Source organism: Megalobrama amblycephala, linkage group LG17 (assembly GCF_018812025.1).
Source record: "Megalobrama amblycephala isolate DHTTF-2021 linkage group LG17, ASM1881202v1, whole genome shotgun sequence".
Taxonomy (NCBI): Eukaryota; Metazoa; Chordata; class Actinopteri; order Cypriniformes; family Xenocyprididae; genus Megalobrama; species Megalobrama amblycephala.
The window spans coordinates 14,123,935-14,137,164 of record NC_063060.1 but is presented as its reverse complement, the minus strand read 5'-3'; the positions used below and the strand labels follow the sequence as shown (position 1 = coordinate 14,137,164).

At 35.4% G+C, this 13,230-nt stretch overlaps 1 protein-coding gene and 1 long non-coding RNA gene across 4 annotated transcripts in view; both read right to left on the bottom strand.

The window, feature by feature from the left end:
• Positions 1–7,510, bottom strand: part of rock1 (Rho-associated, coiled-coil containing protein kinase 1) — a 105,207-nt gene extending 97,697 nt beyond the window's left edge. The window contains exon 1 of one of the 3 annotated variants that reach the window (XM_048163648.1): positions 6,664–7,510. In XM_048163648.1, coding sequence (XP_048019605.1) covers positions 6,664–6,762 — 99 coding nt within the window. In that variant the 5' untranslated portion in view covers positions 6,763–7,510. The remainder of the gene's footprint in view (positions 1–6,663) is intronic. The other 2 variants (XM_048163646.1, XM_048163647.1) reach the window with 2 other exon arrangements.
• Positions 7,511–12,585: 5,075 nt separating this feature from the next.
• Positions 12,586–13,230, bottom strand: LOC125251993. Its single transcript, XR_007181107.1, has 2 exons — positions 13,031–13,230; positions 12,586–12,926 (listed from the first exon to the last, which is right to left on the bottom strand). It is a non-coding gene; the product is annotated as an uncharacterized LOC125251993 (long non-coding RNA).

The window sequence follows — 13,230 nt, the reverse complement described above, 5'->3', positions numbered from 1 at the left end:
TCTGTTTGACACGCATGTGCCCACCAGCGCTCGTTCATTGAAGTCTGTGAAGTTTAACAAGAAACTTGTTGTCAGAATATGCAAAATGGAAATACTCATGGGACTTCCTAACTTTGACACGTTTATTAATAAGCACATAACTTACATTGTATGGTTATATATCCTTATCTCTAAAAGGCATTAAACCTTCAAATCCAAATATCCTTCAAAAAGTTCTCTTCAATATAACAGATAAATAAATAAATATTAAGTAAAATTAAATAGTCAAAGCCTACTTGCGCTGGATGTGGTACCGAAGTTGGTACTTTTGACAACTCTTCTTCAGACTACAGAGCATGAACACAAATGAGAATGGGATCGTTTGAAAGCAGCTGCCTATCAGTGGGTACCGAACTGAGTCGAAATAGTCTTGGCTATTGGACCCACAGTCTGCCTGTGCCTATTGATTCCCGACCCGCACCACAAATGACAAAGTAAATATTAGAGGTGCAACAATACATCGTTATATCACGATATAAAAATGCGATGATATGTATCGTTAATGTAAACAATATGACTCGCAATATAGAGTTAGTTTTATCCATAACTAAGCTTATTGTATTTATAAAGTATAATTATGTATAAATTATAATAAAAGTATAATAAATGGCATTATATGATGAACAGATTTACAATGCACACTATAGACAACACAGACGTTCAAATGTATGTGTGTGTGTGACAAATGAAAATGACAAGAGGGTGAGTAAACGAAGATCGAATTTTAATTTTTTGATGAACTAATAAATTTTGGGAATAGTCAATAGCGATTAATAGCGATATAAAAGTATAAGAGGATTCAAGATAGAAATAGTCTATTTCAAGATAGAAATAGTCTTGGCTATTGAACCCACAGTCTGCCTGTGCCTATTGATAGAAATAGTCTATTTCAGGATAGAAATAGTCTTGGCTATTGGACCCACAGTCTGCCTGTGCCTATTGATTCCTGACCCGCACCACTTGGGCGGGCCGCCCACGTATAATAACGGCTGCCCAAGTATATTTGGAGACACATTTTTGGTTTTATTATTTTTATCCTCTTATACTTTTATATCCACGCAAGATATAAAAGTATAAGAGGATTCAAGATAGAAATAGTCTATTTCAAGATAGAAATAGTCTTGGCTATTGGACCCACAGTCTGCCTGTGCCTATTGATTCCCGACCCGCACCACAAATGACAATGTAAATATTAGAGGTGCAACAATACATCGTTATATCGCGATATAAAAATGCGATGATATGTATCGTTAATGTAAACAATATGACTCGCGATATAGAGTTAGTTTTATCCATAACTAAGCTTATTGTATTTATAAAGTATAATTGGTAATTATAAGTGTAATTATGTATAAATTATAATAAAAGTATAATAAATGGCATTATATGATGAACAGATTTACAATGCACACTATAGAAAACACAGACGTTCAAATGTATGTGTGTGTGTGACAAATGAAAATGACAAGAGGGTGAGTAAACAAAGATAGAATTTTAATTTTTTGATGAACTAATAAAGTTTGGGAATAGTCAATTTGACATGCTTTGCGATTAGAACTATCATTGATCATCTGAAGCGCATGTGTACTGGAGCAGCTTTCCTCAAAGTGAAAGCACAAACATCATTTGAAGCGGCACTCCTCGAAGTGAAAGCATATTTTAACCCACCATATCATGTTTTTAGTTTAGGTAGTACAGTGCTTCCCATACATAGACTTTACTTGGGCGGGTTCCCACGTATAATAACGGCCGCCCAAGTATATTTGGAGACACATTTTTGGTTTTATTATTTTTATCCTCTTATACTTTAATATCCATGCAAGATAATGAAACCATCCGCGATCAATAAACTAGTCGTTTCGTACCTGCTCGTTATGTGTGCGTCAGAACTATTTACTTCCGCTAACATTCCCACGGGTGCTGCATTTTGCAAAGTCACAAGGCGGAGCTGTTGTAAGAGTCCCAGTGTATTTCAGGCTTGTTTATAATTAAAAGTCACACGCTAAGTTTTTTCTTTTTCTTTTGGGCATTATTGGTATTTTGGTTACACAATAAATTGTATTTAATTTGATTTCCATTTAATTCAAAGTAAATTATTGTAGTCTCCCCCACAGGAAGAAAAGACTAAGAACATTATTTGACACATATATTATTCATTTTATAAATTTTACTAGTAAACTCTGTGTCCCATTCACTGAGAGAGACACTAAATGACAGCAAGGAGAACATAGGAAAAGGTGAACCATTTAAATGCTGTAATTTTGCATAATTTACAATGCATAATATTAGTATGTAATTAAATGTAATATGCTATGTAATTAAAATTAATTTCAATAAATAAAAATACTGTTAAAAATCACACATTATTTGTTTGTCACATGTAGTAGACCATTTTTGTGCTGTGGGTAATAAGAGGATTTTTTGCCCGGCTACCACCGCAAGTATATTTCAAACCTGTGGGAAGCACTGTAGTATGATGATTCAAAGCATTTTAGATTGTTTATTCTTATCATGTAAGTGCATTAATCTGCGCGGGTGGCTTGTCTGTGTAAAAGAGATTCAATGAATGCCTGTATTGAAAATGCGAGTGAACTGTGTTAGAAAAATGATACACACAAATGATACACACAAAATTATGTCAAAATGTCCATCTTCTTTCGTCGGAAAAAAAAACCGCGGACTTGACAACAATGGTTTGGTTCATGCAGTTAGACAACAAATCCAATCAGTGACAGGCAATTCACGCTCCAGTCCAGAAGGGGCACTCGCGGTATTGCAACACTGTATGATAAGCACCACAACAGGAAATAGAGCAGAAGAAGAACAACAGACAATCTAGATATGCATGTACTCTCAACCATTGTCTCAACATCAGTAAAACAGCTTGAGAACAATATCTCACGTAGCATATTTACCTCAGGCAAGTAATTTACCACAGCACATTAGTTCACTAGAGAAATAATTTTATAATTAAATTTAGAAGTTAATGCCTTGTGTAATTTACATGTTTTTTTAATTTAAAAAAAAGAAGCAATTTTATGTTTAGTTTTTCTCCCCCCTGCTGTACCGAACCCGTACAGTACCGACTTCAATACTGATGTACATACCGAACCGTCATGTTTGTGTACCATTACACCCCTAATATTTAATGTTGAATTTAATGTTGAATATAATGTATAATAATGCAATGGGGCAATATTTGTGGCTCTTGATAATGTGAATGTCTAATTTTACAAGTAAAATAGTATAATTCGCGATGCATCCTAGAAACGATTAATTTCAATACCCCATAATAAATATTATTCCACCTGTTACATGTGCAGAAGGACTCTGGTTGCAGGTATTGCGCAGAATTTTATTCATTCGTGCAGGTTTCGCGTTCACACCAACAGCGAGTGCACCACTGATCTACATGTAAATAAGTGGCGCGCACATAAAGCTGCCTCTCAAACAGCTCACGAGTCCCAAATTGAGTTTTTTTTTTTTTTTTTTTTTTTTTTTTTATTTTACTTTAAACAGTTGAATACACACTAGGGTTGGGCGATGTCTACCATATTGGCATCAGACGATGTCTACAGTGAAACATCGTGATGGACGATGATATCGGGGGGATGGAATGAATTAAAATTGTTCACTCATGCAGAAAGGGCTTGAATGAAGCATTTTTGGAAATATCATTATCACAAATGATCATGAGTGCTTGTGGTATGATCTGCACCGCTGCTGACGTGTTGCTCACTTCAACTAGAAACCGTGAAATGGTGCTACCGTTCCGTTTCATGGTCCGGATGGAAACATGCTGGGGTCCGGATGCGGACCATGGTCTGTGTATATATCAGTGGTTTGTGTAAAACATCTAGTAGCCTATAATTCGTTTGCCGTTTTTTGCACAATAAAATCTTTATGGTTTAAATTGTGTTCATTGAACTGTTTTGAATGTAATTTGTACTGTGATCGGGAACAACTTCATTATTACCTAATCAGAAAAAAAAATTAAAATTTGAAGTAACTGCGTCGAAATTCAAAGCACGCATTGCACTGGGCGATAGTGTGATTAATTAAGATGGAGTTTTTTTGCAGGCGGGTTGCTGGGGACTGGGGGGGAAATCACGATGCCGGCTTAACGTTGTGATGTCTGTTAGCCATCGGTGATGGACAATGGCATTGTCTGACAGCCCAAAACCTAATACACACAAAATTGTCAAAATGCCCATCCTGTCACGTATTCAGGTAAACACAGTCTGTTTTAGAAACATAAAATGTTGAGAAAGAAAATGCATGTTGTGTAACAGAAATACTGGAGTGCATCACAAAAATGAACAGAAGCGTAGCATATAGGCTACTTGCCTCACAGACATGAGAAATATATCTTGAAATGTCTACATTTAAACAAACCAATTCAAATCGAAAAGAAATACTCTCTGCTTATGTAATCTGAAAGATGCATTTCTCTCTGTAGGCAAGCTCACTATACTGCGAAGATGGCGAGGCAGCATCGTCAACTTCATCTTTGCAGCTGACAGTGACTCAGAAAACACTAATTTATTAATAAATAATTAAAATGTCTCCTTGCCTTTTTTTTTTTTTCTGACACATTCATAATCATTACATTTGCCAGTGCTTTGAGGCATGCTTTACGTGTGCGCTTGGTTTAGTACTCTCATCAGTATATATTTCAGTAATTAAATTAATATAAATATGTGATTAGTCAACTAATGGCTTAAATGAATGACTAATAGTCCACTAGAAAAATCGGGGGACAGCCTTACAAAAATACAAAAAAATACAAATATCGATATTGTTCAAGGCACCATATCAAAGTTTGAAATTCCAGTATTGTGACAACACTACCTTACAATGCTTTTTGTAGCTGAATTCTTCATTTATCACAATGTTTCAGATTAAGTGGAAGACATGTGGTTTACATGTTAAATAGCACTACAACATGTCATTGTCCACAACTTGAGGTATATCAAAAACCCATCAAATTACCTCTATTTCAAAACAATAATTATATTATAATTAATATTATAATAATTATATAATAATAATAATAATAATAACTTTTAACCAATGACTTTTGGTGAACAAACTGTTAAGATTGGTTAATTGGTTAATCAGTTAACCATCTACATCCTTAGTGACTATATTTACAGTACACCATGGCTTCAATTGCCTTATTGCTTTTATAAAATGGTTACATTAAAGCACACAAATTAAGATGTTATTTAATTAAAGCAAATTTATAAAAATAGAACTCTTACGCTAGAAGATATAGTCCCTGACATAAAACGTTTCTATGAAACAAAAAACTATATAGCCTTCCTGTAGCTCCAACAACTGCATTGACAGCAGCATGAATTGATAAAATGGTAACACTTTACAATAAGATCTCATTTGTTAACTAACATAAACTAATAATGAGCAATACATTTGTTACAGTATTTATTAAGCTTCGTTAATGTTAGTTAATAAAAATCCAGCTGTTCATTGTTTGTTCATTCAAGTTCACAGCACATTAACTAATGTTAACAAATACAACATTTGATTTTAATAATGTACTAAAAAATGCTTAAATTAACATTAACTAGGATTAATAAACTCTGAGTTAACTAATGAAACCTTATTGTAAAGTGTTACCGATAAAATGCATACCTGAAAAACATCTGTCAAATTCACAAATGTAAATAATAAATATATGATGTGGTAATAGCTCTTTCTTGTCACAGCTGTTACTTTATTGGAGTTTTTACTAGGGCTGGGACACTGTATTGACTAATCAAAAACCAGGACCGAAACTATGGGTTTTATAAACATAAACACATGTAATTTATCAACTGAAAAGGGTTATGAATGTCTGCAGCCATATATAAATATGCATTTATATCCACACATATAATTTAAAGCTGTCTGATTAAATGCATTACTGTGATATCCTGTGACCTGTATTTACTACAGTGGAACTAGTGATGCTCAAACGTAAGAAACTGCTAAAATAATTCATAAACTCGATTTACAAATTGCACATTTCACGTCAATGCAAACTGCAAGTAAATATGCAGTACAAAATGCATATCAAATTTAAGTTCACTGAAAAATCTGAGCATGGAATATGGGTCGTGAGGCCTGCTGGTTACCAAAAGGTTGTAGTTCAAACCTGCAAAGGCATGAACTATCACTTTCCCTCCTTTAACAAGAAACTTAACCTGGTTGTTCCGGGGCTAGTGGTCCTGTAATGACTGTACTCCAAATTGAAACAGGTAACTTTGGTAATTATGTAATATAGTAATTATAGTAATTCATGACAAATTTTAGCATCAAGGTAGTTATCATTACAAGCAAGTTCTTAGAAACCAGTAGGAATCTACACAAATTATTAAAGTTTAAATTCAGCATCACTCACAAAATATAACTCAAGTGATTACTGGCTGGCATGTTTTGAATGGCCAATACATAAAGCATGATTCCACTGTTTTGCAAATTTACAGCGCATATAGCGTATTATTGTACTGTATTGTATGCATGTCGTGATTTATATTCGATTGTGCTGGCCTTAGTAGCAATTAACCAAACAAATTCATTGTAAAAGCAATAACATAGTTCCAACAAATCAGATAAACTTACCAGCAGACAATCTGTGTTGATCTCTGATTTGGGATCCTTCAGCATAGCATCGATCTTCTCGAAGCGAGCTGTCAAACTTTCTCCAGCAGACATGTTCATAACTGATCCGATGGATTCGATTCAGACGTATGGAAGAGATGTGAGTTTACTAGCTAAGGTTAGCAAATGAACTCGCCAACTTCCTCTGCCCTCACAAAGCAATAAGCACTAGTTTGCTCAAAGCAACGTTTTGTGTCTTACTGTCTTATTATCACTCTCGTTGAAACGTATACAACACCGAGAGATGACGAAAAGCCACATTTTCAAAAACAAAACAACAACAAAACAAGGTGTCGGATTAGTCCATGACAACTTGGCAAACACAAAAGCAGCAGCAACAGATTATACTGCGCTAAGCTAATTTAGCTTCTGGAGATATGTGGAGAACAAGCTCTTTTAAAACATACAAACAGATCATATCCACGCAAAAAGAAGTGATAAAATAAATGTTGCAGAGTTAGCATGCGGCCACATGAAATTAAGTTTATCCAGGCCTCTGTCCATAAATGCCTGCCAGGCCAAACGAGTCTGACAGCTGCAAAGTGAGAAGTGGCGAAAAAAAAACTTCGCCTTACAAATTTCGATCAGTTAAAACAAGATCCTGGTTAAAACGATCCTTTACAATTCTTCTGTAATAAATATCCCCTAGTCTGCACGCCGGCTTTTACTTTTCCAACAAGTATGTAATCCACTATGCTGTAACTATAAGGATAAATCAAGCTTTAATCGATGTTATTATTCAAAAAAAAAAAAAAAAAAAAAAAAAAAAACTGGGTGCCCGATTTTCTCCCACTGCCTGACCAACATGTCCGCCTTCCTGTTGAAACACCCCGGAGTCAACTTCGAAACCTCTCCAACTGCGCATGTGCAGAAGCTCTTGACGCTCGCTCACTCTCTCGCTATCTCGCTCTCTCGCTCTCTCTCTCTCTCTCTCTCTCTCTCTTTCTGTCTGTCTACGCGAGTACAATGGCGGGTAGCAAATCTACGCGTTTTAGTAGTTTCCGCTTGCAGAACGGCAGAGCCATCAGTTTAAGGACAGCAGCTCCAGGCCAAGTCTCTACAATTGCTACAATATTAAAGACGATACTTTTAAATACGGTCACTTTTCAATTCGTTCATGCATAATGTATCATGATACAGCATTTTTTTTTTAAACATGGTACAATGAGAATATAAAATGAGAATATAAAACTCTTTATTAAAAAAACCTATATTAATAAATGTTTCAATTATATTAACAAATATATAGTGTGTTATGACATCAATTTTAATGTAGTTAATGTAAAAAGTACGGAAGAGGATTAGGGCCAAGCAATAATAAAAAAAAATAAAACCATCTCGAGATTAAAGTTGAATTTCGAGAAAAATTCGAGATAAAATGTTGAGGATAAAGTCATTAAATTACGAGAAAAAAGTTGTTAAATTACGAGAACAAATTCGTTAAATTATGAGAAAAATGTCGTTAAATTTCTAGAAAAAAAGTCGCGATAATATGTTGAGAATAAAGTCATTAAATTATGAGAAAAAAAGTCGTTAAATTACGAATTTGTTCTCATATTTAACGACTTTTTTTCTCGTAATTTAATGACTAATTTAATGACATTTTTCACATAATTTAACGAATTTGTTCTCGTAATTTAACGACTTTTTTCTCGTAATTTAATGACTTTATTCTCAACATTTTATCTCGACTTTTTTCTCGAAGTTTAACAAGTTTTTTTCTCGTAATTTAACGAGTTTATTCTCAACATTTTATCTCTATTTTTTTTCTTGAAATTTAACGAGTTTTTTCTCGAAATTTAACAACTTTAATCTCGAGATGGTTTTATTTTTTTATTATTGCTTGGCCCTAATCCTCTTCCGTAAAAAAGTGTTTCTCATTTGACTGTAAGACCTTTTGCGCCAGAGAAATAAGCACAAAAGGTAAAATTTGGATGAAATCTGAGAGCTTTCTGTCCCTCCATAGACAGCTACAGATAGAAAATGGATTGATAAACACAGATAAATACATACACAACTGAAACTTTGATACTCCAAAAAGTTCACAAAGAGATCGTAAAACTAATCGATATGAATTGAGTGGTTTAGTCTAAATATTCTGAAGAGACACATTTGCTTTATGTGATGAACAGACTAAATTAGATATAATCATTCATCAACTCACACATCTGTTGTGGTAAACAGAAGCTCAAGCATGCTTGCTTGACATGTGCAAGAACCAGGTTCATTCTCGTGTGCAGCACGTTTGAGCTTCCGCAAGAGGTTTGTTCTCGCGCATCAATCAGGTTCGGTTGAGCTTCTGTTATGTTCACTGATCAGTGTTTATATCTGAATACAAACCTAAATTAAATCTTTTCATCATACAGTAAGCAATCAAGTCTCTTCAGAAAATTTGGACTTAACCACTCAATTCATATGGATTAGTTTTACATTCTCTTTATGAACTTTTTGAAGCGTCAAAATTTCAGGTGCATAGGCTGTCGATGGAGGGACAGAAAGCTATTAGATTTCACCGAAAATGTATTCATTTGCATTCCGAAGATGAACAAAAGTCTTACGGGTTTGGAACAACATGAGGGTGAGTAATTAATGACAGAATTTTCATTTTTGGGAGAACTAACAATTTTAGCGTTAGCTCTCTATATTTCTATGGCATCTCTGTCGAAGAGTAATTAGCTGGTGAAGTGTATTTACTTATTGTAGAGTTAACAAACATTATCATGAGCATTGTAATGTTTAAAGCGGATGTCATAAATGTCAGTAGACCAGGAAGATTTAAAAATGAGCGGTTCATTCATAAAGCCGTAAGATCTTACCTTCAAGCTGTGGAAATACAATCCGGAAAACAGAAAAGGGGCGGGGCTACATAAGGTGTATAGAATATGGAAGCAGATCAGTCTCATTAATAATTCACGCAAAAACACGATGCACACATGTGTAGCCAATTTCACATGCATGAAACCAAATTCACGTGCACAAAAAACAATTCACATGCGTGTAAAAATATATATATTCATAAAAAGCAATTCACATGCACAAAATATAATTATATATTTTTAAAATACGTTTCACAAATGCAAAACAAAATTCATAGATATACAACTGTGCACAAAAAAATTCGAATGTTTAAAATTTTTAGTTTATCCTTGAATGTGAATGTGCAAATGTGATACACCCATGTGTAGTCACAAGGTAATGTGTCTTTTGGTATTAATATTTATTTATTTATATATACATTTATTTAATTATTTATGTATTTATTTATTTATTTGACAAAGAGTTTATTGTACACTGAGTCATTAATTATCACCACTTAAAGGGCACCTATTATGCCCCTTTTTACAAGATGTAATATTGGTCTTGGGTGTCCCCAGAATGTATTTGTGAAGTTTCAGCACAAAATACCCCACAGTTAATTTATTATAACCATTTGAAAATGTCATTTTTGGGGCCTGTTTTAAAAAGAGCTGTTTTGGTGTGTACCACCTTAAATATAAATGAGCTGCATATCCCCGCCCTGCCTTTGGATGAGGGCGTAACTTGCATACCTATGGCAATACACAAATCCGCCGCGAACTCTATGGGCGCCGCCATCTTGCCTGCCGCCATTACTGCGTGCCTGCGAAGTGTGACGGTGTGACACTTGCGGTGCCCTCTAATGACATTTCAATTAAAGTTCATCCTGCTCATTAAAGAAAATGTCTGGTGAAAGGGAACATGGGTAGATGATGTCAGGCAGTGGCCAAAACTTACCGATAAAGGTAATTTATTGACAACATAATGTAATAATGTAAAAATGTAATGTAATGTAATTAAGAAGTGTATTAATTGATGACAACAATAAAACCGAACGCTGTCATTACTAGCTGTGTTGCTAATATGTTCACAAGCTTAAGTTTCAAATAATTATTAGGCCATCCTTAAAAATATTCTTGTTTGCCATAACCCGACCGACCCTGTCAATTTAGGACCGACCCAATTAATTATTTTTTCCCCTTTTAGTCCGACCGACTTGCCGATTGTAATTGCGTTAAGACCCACGGATTTTTTTTTTACTCTTCAAACAGCTAATACAAATGCAATAAAATGTGAGACACACGCAATTGACGCTTTTCACACGCTCTCACGCTACACATCCATTTTCTCACGCACAGAAAAATCGCGAAGAGGACACAGAGACCGACAGACTAGACAGAGCAGGTTACTTATGATAGAAAAAAATCTCAGCTCTCAGATTCTGTCAATTTTATTACGAAATTCAAACAATAAATACCGTTTGGTGCTTGTAAATGTGACATGCTAGAAATACAGATTAAAAAATATTACAACATCAAACGACGTATAATGTTATGTTCTTGTAAACATGTTTTTCAAAATGGATTTATGTATTCACACTTACCTTCGTCTGAGGTAAATCTCTCAGAAATGACCGAACGCTGTCAGCTAGCACCCCCTCACACAGAACCTGTTTTGGCTGATATGTGTACTGTATTACATCTTTATTATATTTTTACTTATATCATTAAATAAAGTTGTTATTATAATAAAAAATGCATTATATTTAAATTGTTATTTTTAAATAATACTGCCAGCTGATAGGGCTCTCTGTATGTTTACAGCATTAAGTTAGGTGAGTTGTTTTTTTCTTGAGAAAAATTAATGCCAACCTTGTGTAGCCTAGCTAATATTTATCCAAATGAGTCAATATTAAATCAAATCACAATAATAATTAAATAATAATAATTGAATAAAAATAATAAAAAAGTGTAGCTTACCAGAAATTGTAGCCTACCATGTAAACATTGTAACATGTCACTAAACCTAATAAAATTCAGCTTAGTTACTAAAATGTTTTGACAATCACAATACACTTAATGTGATGCAATAAAACATTTTTTTTTTACATTTTTTACGACCTACCGACCATTTTTTATTTTTTTGGCTGTTACGGCAAACCAAAATATTTTTAAGGATGGCCTTAGCCACGACCAGTTGTAGCAATAAAATACATGTTCTTATAGGTATTCAAGATTATTTTATTAATCATCTGGCATGCGATGAGCCATCTCGGTTATGTGTTTCATCCACTTTTGACGCACATCTTGGTCCTCCGCTCGACCAGGAACTCTGTGCAATCCGTATGGCCGTAAACATGGGCAGTCAATGTGCAACAAAGCTTCGTGGATTACACAAACGGTTTTATTCCAGGCCTGTAGTTTTGTGCTGTTGTTAAAACAACCAACCACACAACACGCTCTGCCCGGCATCACTGGACAGCATAGGTACTAAAAAAACTATATAGCTAACATCTGCTACAGCCTACGGGACCAACACGCTACTTCTGCTACTTCCTTAGCAGCAAGGCACGTAATGGCGGCGCTGCTTTACTTCCGTGTTTCGCCGGATTTGTCTATAAACAGTAGGTAGAAACAGAATGGCTGAGAGTGAGAGACCCGCTGTTTTGTATGGCATTCAGCCGTACATGTTTGAACCGGAATCAGACCCAGATGATGAAGAGAGAAGAAACACAATTGAGAATGGAGCAGGACGTCTCTGAATGGTTATTGAGAGGGAGTAAAATCTTTGCGTGGCAGGGAGAGCTGCCACTGGACCTGCCACGGTTATATGCGCCTGCCACTGGACCTGCCACCCCAGCTAACAAAAAAAGGTCCCCAGAACGTCCCCTGAATGGCCTCTGCGAACGTCCCCCGAACGTCCATGTGTAGGGTCCTCTGGCTGTCCCGGGGACGTCCGCAAAGACGTCCTCCGGACGTTCACGGGGACGTTCAGCGGCCATTCGGGACGTTTAGGGGACTTTCGATTAAGTCCTCTTATTGTTTTTTTATTTTACTTCTAGGTTAACAAAAGAACACAAATACGTTGTAAGGAGAAAAATACATTTATTTATTTATAGTAAATGAGCAGTTTCATAATTGTTGTGCTCTTTCCGTGTGTGTGTGTGTGTGTGTGTGTGTGTGTGTGTGTGTGTGTGTGTGTGTGTTATGCAGTTGTGCACGCGCGTCTCTCGTTGTCAGCTGTGGTAGTCCGATGGCAGTTTTTTTCGATGGCTTCTAACCTAAAACGACAAAATGAACACATTCAATAATGTTTCAGGTATCGTTTGTCTATTAAGAAACATTTGTTACTGACAATTTGGATTCGTGAGACCAAGATTAGCGTACATTTGAAGATAGGCCGTAACGGTCAGCCGCGACGGACAACAACTTCAGCAAACGTTTGTAAATGTAATCTTGTCATATAATTTAAACTTTACAAGATAAACAGTGGTTATGGTAGCCAATGTCTGCTAAACTAAAATTTAAAATACCTTTTCGACCGACGAAAGAGAAAACTCAAGGCCTCATCTGAGAAAATCACCGGCAGGACCGTTAACTGTCGACGCAGCCGAGCGTTGCCATGGCTACATGCGCGTAACCTAAAGAATGACGTCACTCGATCGTCACTTGCTTGTATCTCACAGTGTGGCTATATTACACTTTTTGCCACATGCTATACCTTTCTTATGTG